General features: G+C 39.3%; 1 protein-coding gene across 17 annotated transcripts in view; it reads right to left on the bottom strand.

Moving 5' to 3' along the window:
- The window catches only part of LOC138064045 (neutral amino acid transporter 9-like), a 52,480-nt gene that overhangs the window by 18,169 nt on the left and 15,878 nt on the right, over positions 1-18,433 (bottom strand). For 14 of the 17 annotated variants that reach the window (XR_011137254.1, XR_011137253.1, XR_011137258.1 and 11 more), the window contains 9 exons: positions 15,974-16,106; positions 15,253-15,374; positions 15,062-15,125; positions 14,847-14,940; positions 13,673-13,843; positions 10,699-10,758; positions 8,342-8,539; positions 5,978-6,085; positions 1,906-2,012 (listed from right to left, as the gene is read on the bottom strand). Coding sequence is in view for 11 of the 17 variants with exons in the window: in XM_068924746.1 (XP_068780847.1) it covers positions 1,906-2,012; positions 5,978-6,085; positions 8,342-8,539; positions 10,699-10,758; positions 13,673-13,843; positions 14,847-14,940; positions 15,062-15,125; positions 15,253-15,374; positions 15,974-16,106 (1,057 nt within the window). In the remaining 6 variants the exon portion in view is untranslated. Of the gene's footprint in view, positions 1-1,905; positions 2,013-5,977; positions 6,086-8,341; positions 8,540-10,698; positions 10,759-13,672; positions 13,844-14,846; positions 14,941-15,061; positions 15,126-15,252; positions 15,375-15,973; positions 16,107-17,434; positions 17,884-18,433 lie in introns of those variants that run through there. The other 3 variants (XM_068924756.1, XM_068924757.1, XM_068924751.1) reach the window with 2 other exon arrangements.

Here is an 18,433-nt window from a genome sequence, read left to right as displayed (position 1 = left end):
TCTGACTCCCCGTGAGATACTGATATAACGAAAGCATTTTATTGATTTAAATATATAAGAAACAACTGTCTTCAAAACCATGACTTTCACAGAGATTGGGAGCATCTGTAACATATGTAAACCTCCTACCTGGTCCAGCAGCTCAATGAAATAATCACAAAGCAATTAGTTCTTTAAGAATATCAATGCTTCATTAACATCCGCAAAGCACTTTGGAGACCTAGGTGACAGGCTCCCTCCCATACAGCTACAAATAGCAAGGAAGGACGAATACTGTCTAATAGCAAGGAAGGACGAATACTGTCTAGAGATGTTAAAAGTTACTGTGACCCTGTATAAGCAAAGGAATCTCTGGCCAAATAAAGCTCCTGAAGGAACTATGCACAGCTGGCTTCTCATTACAAATCTTTCCTGCCATACTTGAAGGTGCTCTTCCTGTACAATTCAAACACTTTTCTGCAGTGAGTCTTGTTCATGGCTGGGATCCATGCTAAGGCTGATCTGGAAACCAGCTCAAATCCCAGGAAGAGCATTTGGAAAAGCTGATTCAAGTGCAGGCAGCAGTTTCCTTGTCCTCAGCACAGTAAAAGCAAGTTGGAGAATATTTCAGGTGCTGCTCTTTGGAGCTCAGATTGACTCCTCCAGTGTCAGGGGGAGGGGGAAGACCCACAGGAAGTGTCTTGAAGGTGGCATGGAGACATTAGGCCTCCTTTGCATACAGGACTGATTGCAGGAGTGATTATCCCTTTAGAATTTGAAAGCCAAAACTAACAGGAAAAAGAAATCTTGCCTCTTTTCCACATGAAAAGATTTTCTTAAGAAAACTCATTGAGAAGAAATTTACCAAGTTTTCTTTCTCCAGAGCTCCATTAACTCACTGTTTAGTTGTTAAACTACTTTCAGAAGTGCTCATAAAACACAAGAAGCTTTCTAGAGGAGAAGTCATGACTCCTTTTCAAGGAGTTATTCTCAGCTGGCCTTGGTTTATAAGAACAAGTTACCTTGGGGATTATTAAACCAAAATGTCCTCTCACTGCATTGGCACGTAATCTGCAATTCACTACTGCATCAGATGTGCCAGCTTTTCATACTATTTAAAAATCTTTGCATGTCAGTGTAGTTACCTTTCCAACTCAGATTTTAATGAAGCTGGACAAAATAGGGGAAGAAAGACACAAGATAATTAGATTAAAGATGTACTCTAAGACTCTTAACATTGTATCATGTTTACTTCATTTTATATTTTACTAGTCAAAAGAAAACTTCCTGCCCGCCTCATAAGATGGAAAGAGATTAAGAAAGAATGCAGTTTCATCTAGATAAGCAGTACATAACATTTTCAAAGAGTAAAGATCCAGTCCAAAGCCTACATATCACAGAACTCCCAATCCAGGCTTCAGCTTCGAGGAATTCCTAAATAGGGTCAGGTTTTTCCTACTGACCTTGACTTGAGTGGTGGCAGAAAATTTCTGAAGCCACTCCGAAAAAAGACGTTATCTAGATCCCAACACTAGCATTCAGAACACTTAACTAGACCTAGGCTTGTGTTCAAGATGCTCAACCATTTTTCACTCTAAAATTTGTCACTTTCTATAGAGCCTTATAACACTTACGACAGCCTTCTGCCTTTTGTGAGCAATTTGGCCGTTTACTGTCAGTCTGACCACAAATAATTTTGCATCCCTCCTCAGGGATTTCATCTGAATAAATTTGTAATGCATCTATTGCTCACTGGCAGCCAGTAAAAAGTATGTATAACTGGTTTCTTATCAGAGCACAAGAGAAATTTACATTTTCTGAAGCTATTACAGTCCCTGGATCAATTTCAAGAGAAGCAGACAGGAAAATATTACTGTCGCCTGGCAATCCAGATACAAATCAGCAAATTCTTGTGAAATTACTTACATTGTTTTCTTGATTCCTGTTATTTCGAAGAAGAGTGATGACACAATTGTGGATGAAGAAAGCAAGTGTCAGAACGCCTGTGAGCTGAGGAAACAGAATTCTAAACTCTAGGGGCAAAGAAAAAAAAGTGTTAATAACTTGCTTCTGTGAAACAAATAATGCCAAAATGCAGAGAACATACAGCATTGGAGTCTACTGCCAGAAATGCCAACTGAAATGTTGCAATGGAGCAATATCTTGTCTTTGAGCATAGCCAATCCAGATATTTAATCAGGAATTACAAAATACATGAAGACAGTGGTTGCTATAGAGCACAGTCTCCAAGAAGAGTCTCACAAGACCTCAACAATCAAAGATTACTGCGTTAATCTATGATTTTATATGAAGCTTTTCTACTTCTTGATTGTGTAATTAGAAAGCATTTTTGAGGCAGGAATCAGTCCCAGGGAGATTGTACGTGTACCAGTCCCTGACAAGGGAGACAGGGAGAAGGTATCACTTGCTCTGTGAGCATCTTTTGCTTCTTGGAATGACCAAGATCAACAAGTCAGTTATGCTACAAGTGGAAAACCAACATGTGTAGTGGTGTAAGTGAGAGATGCTGCTTCCAAACTAGAGGGCTAAGAAAGGCAACAGAACTTCTTGACTTATCATATCCCATTATTGCTTTTTTTTTTGGGGGGGGGGGGGCAGGGGGAGAAGGTCTCCATGTGAATAGCATTGCTTTGCTTCTTTTCATACTCAGAGCATTATGTCCACAAGACTGAGTTTCTGGAACTGCTGCAAATATTCTAGGAATTTACCAATGTTGTAACATCACTGAAGCACCATCTTGGTTGGTATGGCATACAGATACACCTACGCTTCAGAATGTTATACCAATTAGACATCCCTGAGCTAGCTCAGCTTCTGGAAAGCATCCAGCAATGCTGCAATACATTTATCAGACTCTCACAAACCCTCACAGACCAAACCACACAGAGCTCCACACAAACACATTTAGACCAGATTTCTCTAAACTGCAATGAAATCTGCAAGGCAAACGTAGCCCAGGTAATTAATGAGAGGGCTCCTCCAGCCTGAGAGAATATACCTTCCCTAAGGCATTATGCTGGAGTCACTGTATCTATAACACCCAACTAGTATGATGTGCTACCAGTAGAATTCAGAGAATGCAAGTGAGTCTTGGACTTGTTTTCCACTACTTTAATCTCAACAATAAAATCGAACTGACAGATGCAGAATCTCTCTCAGCACTGTATTTTCCCTGCACTGTAACAACTAGTTGCAGCTGGATGCGTACGCATTAGCTACGTGCTAACCTTGTCTCCTAGCAGTACTAGTCACGTTGCCAAAATAATCAAACTACTGGGTACTCCATTTCTTACAGTAACCTGCAGCACATATGTATTGCTATAACTCATTTTTATAAGAGGATTGCTTAATAGAGCTTTGGACTTGAACCTCCAGACACTTAAAACCAGTCAGGTCTCTGGTTTACGTGGGTTTGTTTGTGAACCATAGTTTGAGTGAACATTACAAAGCATTACAGAGCATTACAAAGAGTCTGCAGATACGAGTTCACGCAAGCATTCCAAGACTGTTTGCTGGTGCAGTTTGTGTTCAAACCCTGCTTTCAGAGAAAGGTTATATGGGATTTCTCAGAGAGAGGTGGCAGCTGTGGGTTGTATTTTACCCAACTTCCCTGTTGCATTTTTTTTTTTAAATCTTAACTTTTGTGTGCAGTACCATCAGCAGAGGCCAACTTTAGCACTTTATATTTCTTGATTTCATCAGCTAGTTGGATTCTAGTTAATGGTTTGTTGGTTTGCTACAAGAGTTGGTTTCCAATTTCTTAAGGACTCATTTTATCCCATATTACTGTAAGACTTTGGATACCAGGCACTCTTCACTTGCCAAGCTTTCACTCCTGAATCTATATACAGCAGTTCTCCCTGTCTACATAAATCCTGCAAGCAAGACCAAACATTTTGCTCTACCTACCTACTGACTTTGAGCAGCACTGACTAATACATTATTTCCACTTACAGATAGTATTAAGAATAATGCCATACCAAAATAAATTAGGAAATTAGGTCATTAACATATATGCCAATCATCCAAGTGCTTTGAAATCTGAATTGTTACACTGCAAACAGAAGTAATTTGTTAGTCCATAAAATAGTCTCTGAAAGTAAACATAGTGATGGAGGAAAACAGACGGCACAGACTGCACTGTTTCAGATCTTACCTATATCTATTTGTACGTTTGCATAGATGTTGCAGCAGCCAGGATTCTTACGGAACTATGGAAAACTTTCTTACATCCAATTCATCCTCATAGCATCTGTTTTGGTCTTGTGCAAAGGACTACTCAGCAAAAACTGCTTGGCTTTAAAGACTCAAGCCAAAGTGGAACATCATCTTTCCTCTCAGTGACATGACCAAGCTAAAGAAAACGTTTTTACCAAGACTTTCACTTGTTTCTCAGCATTCAGAACTTGAAACAGGGTTCTAAAAGCCTGGCTAAGATGAGGAAGCAATGACCTTCAGCAGCTATGGAAGAATGAATAAACAGAACTGATGATAACTATGGACTAAGAGGCGGGGAGAAGACAGACCCTGGGTTTTGAGCAGAGTCCCTGGCCAAAAATACACAGAATACACTAAGCTGTTTATTTGGCTTATTATTGCAGAGCTGAATCAACCAAATTGGAGTGGTAGAAGAAGAAAAAGTATAACTGCTGCAAGACTAACACAACTCTCATGTGAACACACTTAAGTTAAACAAATTTTGTACCATTTACTCAGTGACTACTACCTGTAGTTTCTCTATTGAGCTAAAACACCTATTGCCACAGTGTTTTACCATGGTTTCACAGATTAGAACAGAGTCTACTGCCAACTGTGGAACAGCTCTGGTGTTCCTCTTTTGATCCCCATCTTCCATAGTAAATTAAAATTCTTCCTGATGTCTTAAATCATTCTGCTTCTCTTCTTCACTTCAACATTCTTAGTCCTAACAATAGTTTGCATCCCATGTCTAAAACTAGTACAGTGCTTATCACGATTGGGAAACTAGAAGTGTCCTCGCTTCTTAAGCCACATACTGCTGGGAGGAATGACATAAAACCACAGAAGAAACCCTAAGGACGTCTGTATTTCTGAACTTTGCCTTAGACTGAAGTAAATAAGTAACTTCTAGAGAACGATAAAACTACTTTTGCTCCTAAGCACAACAGAGAGAGTGATCTAATAGTACAGCACACAGCTCCTTGAAGCTAACGGGTGGTGCAATTTTTCCTGTTGAAAAGCATGGGTGTGGGGAAACAATAGCTGGCCCTGATCTCTCTTCCTAAATCTCCTAAAACAAGAAACTGATCTCTCTAGGCATCCTGTTCATGCAGTAGCACCGTTCATAGGACTGTGACATTGCACACAGCGATTTGTAATATCTCTGGGGGGAAACGGGGAGAGGAGAAACACATACTTTATTGAAAGGAAAGACAAACATACCAGAGAGCTAACAGGCATTTAAAAGTGAAGGGCTAAGAGGAAGGACTAAAACCTGCAAGGGACTGGGAAACAAGGGAAAAACATACTCATAAGTCATGGTGAACCAGCTACTTCATTTAAGCAAGACAATGTGTAGAGCATTTAGAACACCTTTACCAGTCAGTCTATTTAAAGTTTGTCAGTTGGAACCACTGCTGAAATAGTTAAGATCTGAAAACAGGGTAGCTAGAACTTACTAGAGTATATGTGAGATGAGGCTATGGTAAGCTCCCTGCTACATCATAAAGTCTGGAGATACCTCTAATGGTTGCTCCTCCTCTTCTCCAGCATTGATACTGTCTCCTAAATAAACAACATCACTGGGAAAGGAATTACCTGTCACTTTGTCACAAGAAATCCTTTCTGAGCTTCTAGATGCAACATCAGACAGCACCTCCTCACTCTGTTTACCTCTGAGAGGTGTTAAAAGGCAGATGAGACAGACATTTATAAACGCCTTTAAGAAGTCCAAAACCCACAACATATGTGTTTCATTACTGCATTTTAACTATCTTACCTGGTACAAAAAAATCATTCTCTGTGAACCAGTTGTATTCTACGTGGATTCCGAGATGAGCAGCCTTCACAGTCACAAGAAAAACCAAGTAGACAACTGAAACTGTGCCTAAACAAGACAAGAGCCAAACAAACACCATAAGGCAATAGAAAGTATTTACGCTCTGTTTTATTCTTACTTCATCTCACTATTAATTACCAGAAGCCCAAACAGATAGAGATAGTATTCATTTTAAAAATACAGGGTAAGTCTGAATTCCTTTCTTTCAGGTCAGAAGCCAGTAAGAGAGAAAGAGCAACACACACCCCATGCAAGCTCTCCGCATGTTTAATGTCCTCCAGGTGCTGCATTAGTGATGGTAGAAGGGGTGCCCGCTAATCTCCAGCACTGGGTAGGTAGGGAGTTCTCTAGGCAGTAACAGAAGGGTTCCCACTTCAGCTGTAAGGATTTCAATCTGACACGGGACACAGTTGGTTGAGGAAGTACAGGTTTTTATGATGTGCATTCAGTCCTTAGCTTTTGAACCAAATGGCACAGTGAGATACCAATTAATGCTGACTGTAATTGCAAACTTTACACTGGGAGTCAAAAGCCTGATAACTACATTTGACGACTATGGATTTAAACCTTGTCTTGAACATAACCTAAGCATGCAGGATCTGTATTCCATTTGATTGGTCCAGAGTCACCCAGCAATACTTTGCACAGCATGAGAACTACAGGTAAGATCAGAGATGGATATAAAAAAATGCCTTGCCGTGTCTGCATGTGGGATGGACAGCATATGATCCTGCCATTTAAAAGAGATAGGGATAGAAGAAGGGCAGTAATAACTACCCTCAAACTGAAAGAAACTACAGTAATTAAGGCTACTGTGATGCAACATCCCAGGCAACAATCCTGCTAGTCACCAGAGAACAGGCTCCAAGTAAATGCTGATTCTTTACCTGCACTTATATAGGTTAGAATACAGATTCAGAGAAGACACCATTTCATTCTAGCAATATCTGCAAGATTACAAAATAAATTAATGAACTATTTCATTTGATTACACAGAGAAGAGTCAAGGAATTAAGTAGGGAAAATGTTCTGGATTTGAGGATTAGCTGGACAGCTAAAATAGCCTGCAGTTTCCTAATTATTCAGCTTTCTGTAAGTGTAAAGTTCAGGGGAAAAAACAAACAAACAAACAACCTATTAAGTTTCATTTCAGCACCTCAAAAATTGCCTTCCACTTTTCCTTGTCCTATAAGCTTTACAGTTTACCAAAACTAAGGCAACTTTGAACAGTTTTTGCATTTACATCTCCCGAATATGAAAACATGACATTTCTCATAACTTCACATTAGTCCTTAAACAAAAAATAGCTGCCCATGATAATACACTTTGTGCACATTTTAAAGAGGTACAGTTATGGCCAGGTCTCACTTTCTTATTCCTACTGTATCAATGCCTGATATCTTCCTATATAAAAATCTTACTTTTTATATAGAAGCGCTATCATTTGGATCCAAGTTCCTGCGCTGTATTTTCGTTTGGCAGTTCCAGTAGCAGCAGATCCAAGCTCTAAGTAGGTGTCACACCAGAAGAGAGGACAAACCAGGCCCTCAATTCCCTGTCCTCTACCCCCTCTTCACTCTCCATACACCTCCATTTTTTTCAACCAATTCTGTGCTCTCCCTCTCCTTTTCCCCTCCTGTTCTTCACCATGGGCTACAACATTATGCCCTCCTACCTCTCCTTTACAACAAACTGGGACCAAGCCCAGCCATCATCCATGCACTTTGTCCACCCTACCAATCCCTGTCTTGGTTTGTATCTCAAGACAGAGAAGCAAGGACAAGACATAAACGTTTGCCCTTGTAGCACAGAGTAGGCCAGAAAACAGGGAGCTGTGGCAAAGCACAGCAGCAAGTTACAGTGATTGACTAATGTTGCTACTAATTAATCAGCTGATTGGTAGCAAAGGACTTCAGGTCAGAGGCAGTCACTCTTTGAAAGTAACCCTCTGTGTTGAAGCGTTTACCAGATGAAGGGTATGCTGGACTGCATGCGCCAACGTAGCATGCATCACATGCTGCTTTGAAGCACCTGTACCATAGTTTAGGAAAATCTGTTGTAAATACAGTGGAACTTGTTTTACAGGATTATCAAGTGAGCAAAAGAAGAAAAATTAACTCCTTATTAACATTAAGGCACAAACAAAGCAGGACAGAAAGCCTATGGATGATTTAACAAACCAGTCAACGAACCACTATGAGGCAGGATACTGGCTACTGGAAAATTGCTCACTAGAGCAGCTTTCACTGTTTGTGTATATTTTAACCACAGTGAACCTATTCTTTCAGAGTACTTGTTACCTACCTAGGACATTAAATTTTGCAAAGAAAGACGGAGACTTCAGATTTAGCAGGGGTAGAAGAACAGCAATCAGGTAAAATGGTACTGTTTGTGACTTGTCCCACCACTCCTCAAAGAGCTCAAAACCTGTATTGTTGCCAGAAGAGAATGTCACACTCCTGTTCTGTGGTGGGTTATCTCTAGCGGCACTCGGACAAATGACTGGAACAAAGGAAAACAAAAATATCCCCTGATAAATAAAGTGTTATTTGCACATAATCTTCATAGCTAGGAGCCCATAACTTCAGGGAAGTGTTTTTTTTAGCCATGCGGAGTAGGACCACTCATAAGCAATGTTTGACAACTCAGTTCCTACTTTTATTTGTTTCTTTATCAGGAGTTCAGCGCTAAAATTTCACTGCTAGGCTACATTGCCAGGGCCCTTGCACTCTAAGCTGAAAAACGCTAACGTGCTTTCGGCTGAACGAAAGCAAGAGAGAGGCTAATTGCTTTGTAGACTGAACTGTTGCATAGGATCAGCCTTAAAGGTCACATACCTATAACCAGGTGTGTGTGTTCAATGCCTACGTGCACCTGTTGGAGTCCAGTCATAGCAGTGCACCTCGACATCTGGATACATATTTAGCACCGTGATCTGCCTCTGCACACCTGACTAAGATAATATGAACCAATGCAAGGGCATACGCCTACAGAAGAGCCTGTATCAGTGTATGTTGCCCTGGGAACACACAGGCTGAAGATGACAAGAAAGCTGCTGTAATCAATAGCAGGTCTAAAACTCATGAACTGAAACAAAATACTCTGCCATCTTGGTGCCTTGCCAGATACAAAGCAATTCAGTGCTAGACAACACAGCAGAAGCAATTTAACACAGGCACCAAAAACCAAAAATCTCTCTGGATGAAAAAGGGTTTATTTGCTTGTTGTTAATATTAACATTTGTTTCTAAGAGATGCCTACAAAATTAGGTGTTGAAATATGAACTTGTCTTATTGTTACTTTTTTGATTCTTGGCACCCCCCCAATATTTCATAGCCTCCCTCCCACACTATTTTCATGCCTATTCTGTTACAAAGGAAAAGGTGTAGAAAATGTCCTATCAAACCTTTTAAGAGAGACCATCACATTACTTTACTTAGATTTCTTATTTGCTTTCTCTCCATTGCTTATAAGAGGATTGTTTCCCCCAAACCTTGAAAAATGCTTTTGTTCTTACTGATCTCTTCGGTAGCCCTGAATGCCTTGCCAAGAGCCATGCAAACATCCGGCAGCCCTTAATTCTATGCAGTAGCTGAATTAAATCTTCCAGTCACTGGAGGATACTGTGGAATATGGTTTTCTACTTTGTCTCTGAGTTATACCCCCTGCTGTATGTGTCTGGGACAGAACAGCAGAAGCAAGAGAGAGTATAATAGGAAGAACACAGCAGTAGCTATTGGTGCCTAGCTGGGAAGGACTGTGGGGGAAACAGGATTCAGTGCTAGCTCAAATGCAAATCAACCAGTTTTCAGATTTATTTCTCAGCTTCTTTGCCTGACTCCAAACAGCTGCTCCCCAGAAACAATGCTGCAGCTAGTGTGACACACAGCTGTCTGACTGGTTTTGAAATGTTTCCCCATTCCCATATGTACCTGGGATAGAGATAATTTACGGCTTCATAACAAAGACCTATGTGTCCGGTTACTATACAAAGGCACAAAGATCAGATGCTGACAATGTCCACGCTCCTACCTCCATTGTACATTATTCTGTCTACTTAAGAATTCTCAGCAGACCCATCTCCACGTTCAACTGCAGCGTTTTGCCTTAGACATGAAAATGTCAGTCTCTCCTCAAAAGCAATGCATCTCACTTGTGCAGCTTGACACTTGTTTCTTTTTGTGTTCAGCATTATTAAAGTGTGGTTACAGCGTTTTTTCATAAGAACATTGTAGCGCTATGAGGAGCACAGATGCTCCAGCCAAGATTTTTAAAAGCAAACAGATCAGCCGTGCCTCAATTTCGGGGTGTCAAAGTTAAAATTCCTTAGAGGAATTCCTCATTGTACAACTACTATTATAGGTCTAACGTTCGTGATTTCATGGAGTATCTAGTTGGGTACACAAATGTGTAATTTACTTTTTAAGCCGTGCCCCCAATTTTTTTTTTGGTTTAATTATTAGGCTTGCCAAGTATGTGGTTATTTATGGAAATACAAATCCTAGATAAAAAAAACTACAGTTTTTAACAATAGGTAGCTAGACCTTAACATATATTTTATAACTGAAATGTAGATAAAAACTAGGCATGAAACCATGCTGATTTGCCATTAAGCCCCCCCCCAACAAACAGGGAACACAATACTAGTAAGTTATTCTTACCTTTGCTACTTTCATTAGTGCCAGGAACAATTTCTGTTACATTAATATCATGAACAAAGTCTGAAAAGAAGAAGAAAATTTTACTATGGATGCCCTACAGCTGCTATTAGACTGCTATCTGCTGCCTTAAGAAAAATCAGTTAAGGAAACATTTTGGAATACGACAGACACATAATACAGCACCTTGCCCCTCCCTGCCCCAAGTAGGTATTTTTGAATTTTCATCTTAAAAACCCAGAACATTTAACTAGGAGTCTGAAAGAATCTGAAGCTACCTTTAAAGCTACTGCTTACTTGTGTCCGTTTTCATGTTGGAGCTTCTTTTGACAACACTTTGTAAGACAGCTATAACAAAGCATTAGTAGGAGCATCTTTCATGACAACATCTGCAACGTTCTCCTGTACATGCAGGCAGAGCCTCCGTTCAGACATTAATTATGTTCTTATTTTTAAAATTGAGTCTCTATCAATTATTTTTGAACATTGACGTCATTTTTTGAGATTGATCACTTGCCAGTACCATAGTTTCCCAGATGGTGACTTTTCCTGAATGCTGTACTATAATGAGCATAATCACACACACACACACACACACACAGAGCAAAGCATTTTCATGTGCTACCTCTAGCACACAGTGTTTTAAACTAGTTCTCCCCTTCTGCACTTTCTTCTCAGCAGCCCTGTCCATTCATAAGTTCCCACCCTTCCACTCCCAGCTGCTCATTCCTGTTCCCCCAGTATACCTTTGCTTGTCCCAACCAACCTGTCTGCAGGGTTGCAGAGAACAGATCCATCTTGAAAAGAGCCTCTTTTAGGAAAGAAAAAAGGTTTATGCAATCATACCCTTAGTTCATACAGTATTCTATAGAGAAAACTTCTCCTACTGATTTTTCTAATCTTGTTTTAGAAGAGGCAGCTGGAATGTTACCCATGTTGTATTGTAACTTAGGAAATCTCTGGAAAAAGGTATATGTCTCACTACCTACAGTCATCTCTAGTACTACTTTGTTTCAAGTATGCTCCTGTGATACTTCACTGCTCTGCCACAGTAGGTATTTTTGAGTTTCTGTAACTTTGCCAATTCCAGACTTCTGGATAGCAGTTTCCTTCTTTGCAGTCTGAAGTTTAAAGCCTCCTTTTAGATTTGTTTTTCTGGAGCCTCAATCAACTGATTCTTACTCTTTCTATGGCCCAGATAATTTTTTCTACTTGTGTACTAAAGACACTAACAAAAGCTGGCAGTGACAGTACGCTGGGAAGATGCACAGGAAGCACCACTCTCTTGGGCAGCACATTAGGTATTACACAACAGAGATTCCATTCCAGGCGCCCGAATCCTTCAGGGGATTACTGCTGTGGAAAATTAGATAGACTCACTGAATGGATCTTAAGAGCAAAGGACTACACACTTAGAAACGTGCTCCTAATGCTCTCTCAAAATTCTGGCCTACAACCTCCAAAATATACACGCACACACATACACAATAAAACAAGAAACAGAACAAACACATTGGACACTATGTTAAAAAAGAAGAGATGATACTGTACTTTGCTTAGAGTCTTTGCATTCTGTAAATTCTACTATCTCCTAGAACATCCTCCCTCAGGAAATTGATTTGTTCCTACCTGAACTGTGTGTATAAATTAAAAAAAAAAACAAAACACAAAAAACCCCATTCATCTGAGTTTATTAGAATTAAATACAGTAGTCTGTTTATGATAACCTAGAAGCACATGGCTGGAAGATGCCAATGAGTCAAACCCACATCCTATTATCCATTTTATAACTTAATTATTAAATAGTCACAATGAAAGTTAGGACAAGAATCCAACCACTGAAGTTACCACAGAGCAAATAACTTGAACAAGAACCCCTCTAAAATACAGTTAGGTGATAAAACATCATAACGTCATAGAAAAGTAGAATCTTTTTCCAGTAAAGGAACTGTTTTGATCATTCTGAAATTTACTTATTAAAATCATAGAGTAATTCGGCTTAGAATAATACAGGATTAACATTATAAAACAAAAAACCCTAAGATGAAATGGCCTTGGAAATGCATGAATTAGAACAGTTGTAAAATACGCCAGCCAATAAAGTAATGTATGTCCTTCAGGGATGGTGGGAACCCTCCCTGTGCTGTTATTTGATTCAAAAATCAAAAGAGATTTGTTAATTACTGTGAAAACAGAAACTCTTAAATCTTAGTTGTGCTATTTAACACTGTGAGTCAGATTTTCAAAGCACTCAATTCCATCATTTAGTCCCACAACTCTACATACCTCATTGATTGTATCCACAATAGCCTGTGTGCCTGTGCACGTACAAGGGTACTAGGGTGCAACTACCTGATAGGTTCTCTTTTGTAGCAACACCAGACTAAGTTGTTCTTTCACTGTGTTACAGTTCGTCACTCCTTCAGGGATGCTTACAGAAACCGTTTGTATGGCAGCAGTGTAACTGTGCTTGCAGAAATCTGGGTTAAAATGGAATTTTTTTTTTTTTGGTAGAGTTTTTTTTTTTTTTGTAACCCAGATCTTCTCAGCAGCCTGGTTTGCCATGTGGCTGTTCAAAAAGTTATTACACCACTGCAAACAAGGGAGGGAGTGAAAATAGGAAGTGTGAACAAATAACTAGGCTTGGGTTAGGATTTTTTTTTTAAGCCCATCAAAGAAAATACATTGTTAAAACTACACTAAGAAGCTTGATTACTGACATGCAAGTCAGATGATCGGTACTTAAAGTGTCCCTTATTAGAGCTACACTTTAAAGGGCAGATTGAGAAACTGGCTTTGAAAATATGCATCAGTGTGTGCCCATAACTCACACACAGTTAGCTATTCTGACTTGACTTTTCACACAAAGTAATAGAAATTTAAGGTTAATAAGCCGGAAAATTCTATGTCAGTGTAAAGCAGAGTCTTGATCTTTACACAAGATAGCTGTAAACCTTAACCAAACAGTAATACTTACTGTATATAAACTTTCCTGTGTTGAACAGAAAGTTAGACATAAGCACCCAGTAAACTACCATGGCTCCAACAAGTGACACCATAGAAAACAAGAGGCTTGACCACTGACCAAAGGATCCAAAATAATACTTGCAAACATCTGGGAATTCCCAGTCTGAGGTATCTATTAAAGCTGAAGAAAATATAAAAAAGAAGATATAAAAAATGTAAGCATATCTAAACAAAATTACATTAAAGATTTAGATATTAGGACTCTTCATAACAGGATTTTTTTTGTGTGTGAGAATATTCTGACACAAATTCACAGTGCTTATTCTGACACAAATTCACAGTGCTTCCTCACGCTAAGAAAATGCCCTAACTTGAAAGGATAACACTCGTCAGGAAACACTATTCTGTTCCAAACTGGCTATTGCATTAATGTCGGGTGCTTGACTGAAGAAGCCTGAAAAAGTAGAGACCTTTTTTGTAGCCATACTAACATTCTGAGTACTTTCAGAAGCACTGGAATTAGGCATGGTTGCAAATCTGCACTTAAAGCCTCCAGGAGAAGTTATGGGAGAGTAGGCCAGACCATGAACTAGTCTTCAACAACACCCTAATATGAGTTGTCACAAGCTGGAGCAGTGGCTCTTAATTGCCTTTATTTGAGTAAGTCAGAGCATAGTTTATGCATAAAAGCACCACCTACAAGGGCTGCAAAATGGGTTTTAAACAATGAAAGTACATTCGACGTAGAACTACTGGCAGCAAGGCAACTGTCCATAAATTGCACCCAACACCAAATGCACAGTACACAAATGCATTCAGCTGTACACATTTTAGAGACAGCAGTATTGCAGCTTTCAGGCAGCTAAATAATGAGCATCTTGTTCCTTTTTACACAGAAGAAGACTTGGATGTTTTCTTCTTTGTTACACACACTTTAGGGTAGTGAAGATCGTAGACGTGGATGCAGCTACAGTGCACACTGCCCTACTATAGAATGTGCTCAGAAATACACAGAGAACTGGACAGTGCTTAGATCCAGACTCCAAAAGGAGGGACGTACAAAGGAATAGCTTTTATTTGTAGGGCAAGTGTAAGTAGAAAGACAGACAAACTAAGAATCTATTAGATCCCTGGATTTCTCACTTAGTGGCAATGTTTGCATTATGAAGCTTTTCATTTCTTACGTATCATTTTCCGTGATTTCACAACTCTGTAACAGCAATAAAGTGTCAAAATGCCCATCAGTAAGATGAGAATGATTCCAGAAGTAAAGCCTGCCTGTAAAGAGGGAGAAATATGGTTTACTGCATCCATCAATAATACTATAGACCAAGCGAACAAGAGCCAAGCCATGTTGTCAGAAAATATTTTCACAAATATAATTTTTTCCTAGTTTTACCTGTTTTATTCCCCATGGAATACTTAATATAGATGTACCCATCATTGTATTCCATATCATAAATCTAGGAGGAAAGGAAAACAGCCAGTGAATGACTTAAAAAGTACTCTTATTTCTAAATTAAGCATACAATACAGAACTTTCAAAATAATGCATTTTCTGGCAACTATATGGGAAGATGCTTAACATACATTGTCACTATACTGGAGTTTTTACCATAGCCATCTGTGCAATTGTCAATTTTAAAAGCAGTTCCTAATGGACTGTACACATAGATTTCATCAGGAGCTGGAAGTACATGATCAGGAGCAATCTAATGGATAAAAAAGAACAAGAAGAATTATTAGTAACACCAGAATAACTATTGTCCCAACTACAGCAAGCCAACTGTTGCAAAACACAAAATCTTCCCATGAAAACTGTATTTTTAAAGAAAAGATGTTGGAGTGCATTACTTTTCACCCCATAAAAAACAGTTGCCAGGATGCTAAGCTAGGAAGCAGAAAATTAAATTTTCTTCTACAGAGTATCTGTAATGTACTATGCATGGATACAGCAAGTTCAATCATCACTGGATACAGCAAGTTCAATCATCACAACTGACCATTGCTCAAATCCACTCACAGACAACAGGAGTGAATGCACACGTCTGGACAGCCTGGACCACTGCTGCGAAATTCAAATTGTTTGTATCTTTTCTTTGGACAGTGAAGATATTGCAAAAGACGACCATCATGACTTTCGGTAACACAGAACCTCATCAAGGCCCTCAGCGGCTAGGTATTTACTTAAAAGCAAGCTGCAGACTGATTCTCCTCCTACCTTTATTTGTGCTTCTTTTATACGCCTAAGATGTGGAAGACCCAACATGCCAGAAACCACTTAGTTAATCTAGCCCTGTCTTTGCCTTACCAATGCCCTGTCTGCAGGAGAGGCGAGCCTGCTGTAGTAATGAATTCGTTTATTCATTGCAGAGGCTTCATCAGTGACTCTTTGCATGTCACCATTCACGCTAACTATGTTTGTAGGCTCTACATGGAACGGTCTAAAGGAGAAAAAAAAAAAGAAAAAGGAAAGCATTAAAAACCTGTAAACACTAGAGCTAACATATAATTCACGGAACAGTTTAGCCTCACTCAGGATGAATCTGTCATTCACTAATACAAAGCAAATGCAAAAATATCACTGCCATGAGGGAAAGTGCTATCCACGAATCAACCCTGTGTTTACATCATCCAAATTAAAATGGCTTCTTGCCCAGATTCTGCAGGGCAGCTTAGCATCAAAATTCAAACCTAATACCCAGTCTATTAGTTCTCAGCCATGAATCATACCAAAACTACATGTTAATAAGCCTGGCCAAGCTTATTAGCGTTTATAACTGGTGTTGCCAGAGCTAGTGATGATGAATAGGGATAGAAACAGGAGACGTGAGAACGCAGAAGCAGAAAGAACACAGAGGACGAGAAGAATGAGAAGTGGCAATGAGGACCCACTATAGACAGGTTGGGAATTACTATTGTAGCCAAAAGCACTGTATCAAACTGTGTTTACTGGGGAAAGAACCAAGCCCAAATAAGTCAATGTGATCATGCTATCTTTATGCCAACGTAAACAAGAGAAGAATTTGGCACGGAACATTAAACAACAGACGTCCTGTTTTAGTCCTCATGATTTCCTCAAAATTTTACTTCAAACTTAGTTAGATTAACCACAAAGAACACAGGTCAGAGAATCTCTCTCATTCAGAGATGTACAGAATGCAGGTGGTCTCTCTCCACTCTTCTCTGCTTAAAAGTCAGACTGCAGGCAGGGTCATAACCACTACAGAAGAATGCAGCTACATAACTCATGTTTTCTTTGTGTACTTGTATGTATGGAGCAAGCAGAGGGAAAGTTGCAATTTTTGTGCATTGCTCCTGAAGTTACAGCACAACATAAATCTAGATCCATGCAAGAGGCACTACCAGATATATGTAAGCCCAATTAAGATATTGCAACTAATATATATAATTTTTAAAACCACAAGCATAATTTATTTGTGTAGAGGCATACTACACCGACACATTCATTCCAGCCACTGATAGACTAATTTCCCAAACAACAGAAGGGATACTGATGACCCATAAAGCCTTGCTGCACTTATTTTTACCTTTCACCAGTGCTTTTAATTCCTAAAGCAATCCCAAAAGTATTCTGACCTTCTTATTCAAGGCAGATGTTTAAATCACTTAGAAACAAGAACACCACCCAAACTAGAACCCACAAAACTATATTGCAACCAGAGTTTCAGGCCACTAACAGCAGAAACTAAGTCGGCAACGAATCCATGACATTTCTCCTGTATTAAGTGCAAAGCCTCTTTGAACTTACTGTTTTCCAATCCCATTTCTGGCTCACACTACAAAGGAAGTTGGCCAACCCCTCCTGCCACAGCTCTCAATAACATGACAATCTCTCCTTAGATCTGGAATACCATTTTCTCGAGGCAGAGGTCCCATTCTCTTTCCCAGTGAATCATTAAAAGGTGGTGCCAAAGTACAAATGCTTATCTGGAAGTAAACAAAGGAATGCAGCTCTGAAGCGCATTGTTGTATCTTTTGAAGAGATGAAGCTACATCCTCAAGCCTTTAACATCAGGGCCTTATTTCTGTGTGCTTACCAGGAGAAGGGCAGGTGTGAATACTTGCAGAACTAATTTAAACTGACGAAAGCAAAAAATACTTTCTTTCTCATAAATTAGAGAAAAACAAGTTGCTTCTGCACAAATCACAGTAATTCATTCTTTCCTTCATGTTAGACTTCATTAATTCTTACAGCTTTCTTCATTATGAAAAAAGCTTAGATTTGCTAAGTCATTTCCCATACGCTGAGAAGAAAGTGAGTTTGCTTTGAATTTTAAAAAATATTCCTGATTGATACTTTTTTCGTACGTCAATGAAACAAAGGGGGAAATGCTGATTTTGTGTGTGGACCTCCGGGGTGCTCCTAGAAATAATTAGGAGAGATACCACAACTAAAGAGGAATAAGTGCTAAAACTATTGCTTAAAATTTAATTCTGAAGCACACAGGCTAATTCCATGTGTAGGTAACAAGCAGAAACACTCATGGATTGTCAACTCTAAGGAGCTTCACTTGTTTTAGCTCAAAACTTCTTAGGCTGTTCCAACCATACTGGACAGTGCTGAAAAATGTTTCATTAAGAGAGCTGTAAAATCAAGATCGAAGTTACGTAAAGAGAAACTAATGTATTTGGCCCCCATGAGTGAGCTTTCTGCCGCTTTCTTTTTGGATCACTGGCACACAATATACTGAGAATATGAAAAGTATTTGCTATTTATACATCATGAGGACTACCTCTCTCTCCATCT

The sequence above is a fragment of the Struthio camelus genome, chromosome W (genome assembly GCF_040807025.1).
Source record: "Struthio camelus isolate bStrCam1 chromosome W, bStrCam1.hap1, whole genome shotgun sequence".
Classification (NCBI taxonomy): domain Eukaryota; kingdom Metazoa; phylum Chordata; class Aves; order Struthioniformes; family Struthionidae; genus Struthio; species Struthio camelus.
Note: the sequence above shows the minus strand (reverse complement) of the source record. Positions and strands in the feature narration are given on the sequence as shown.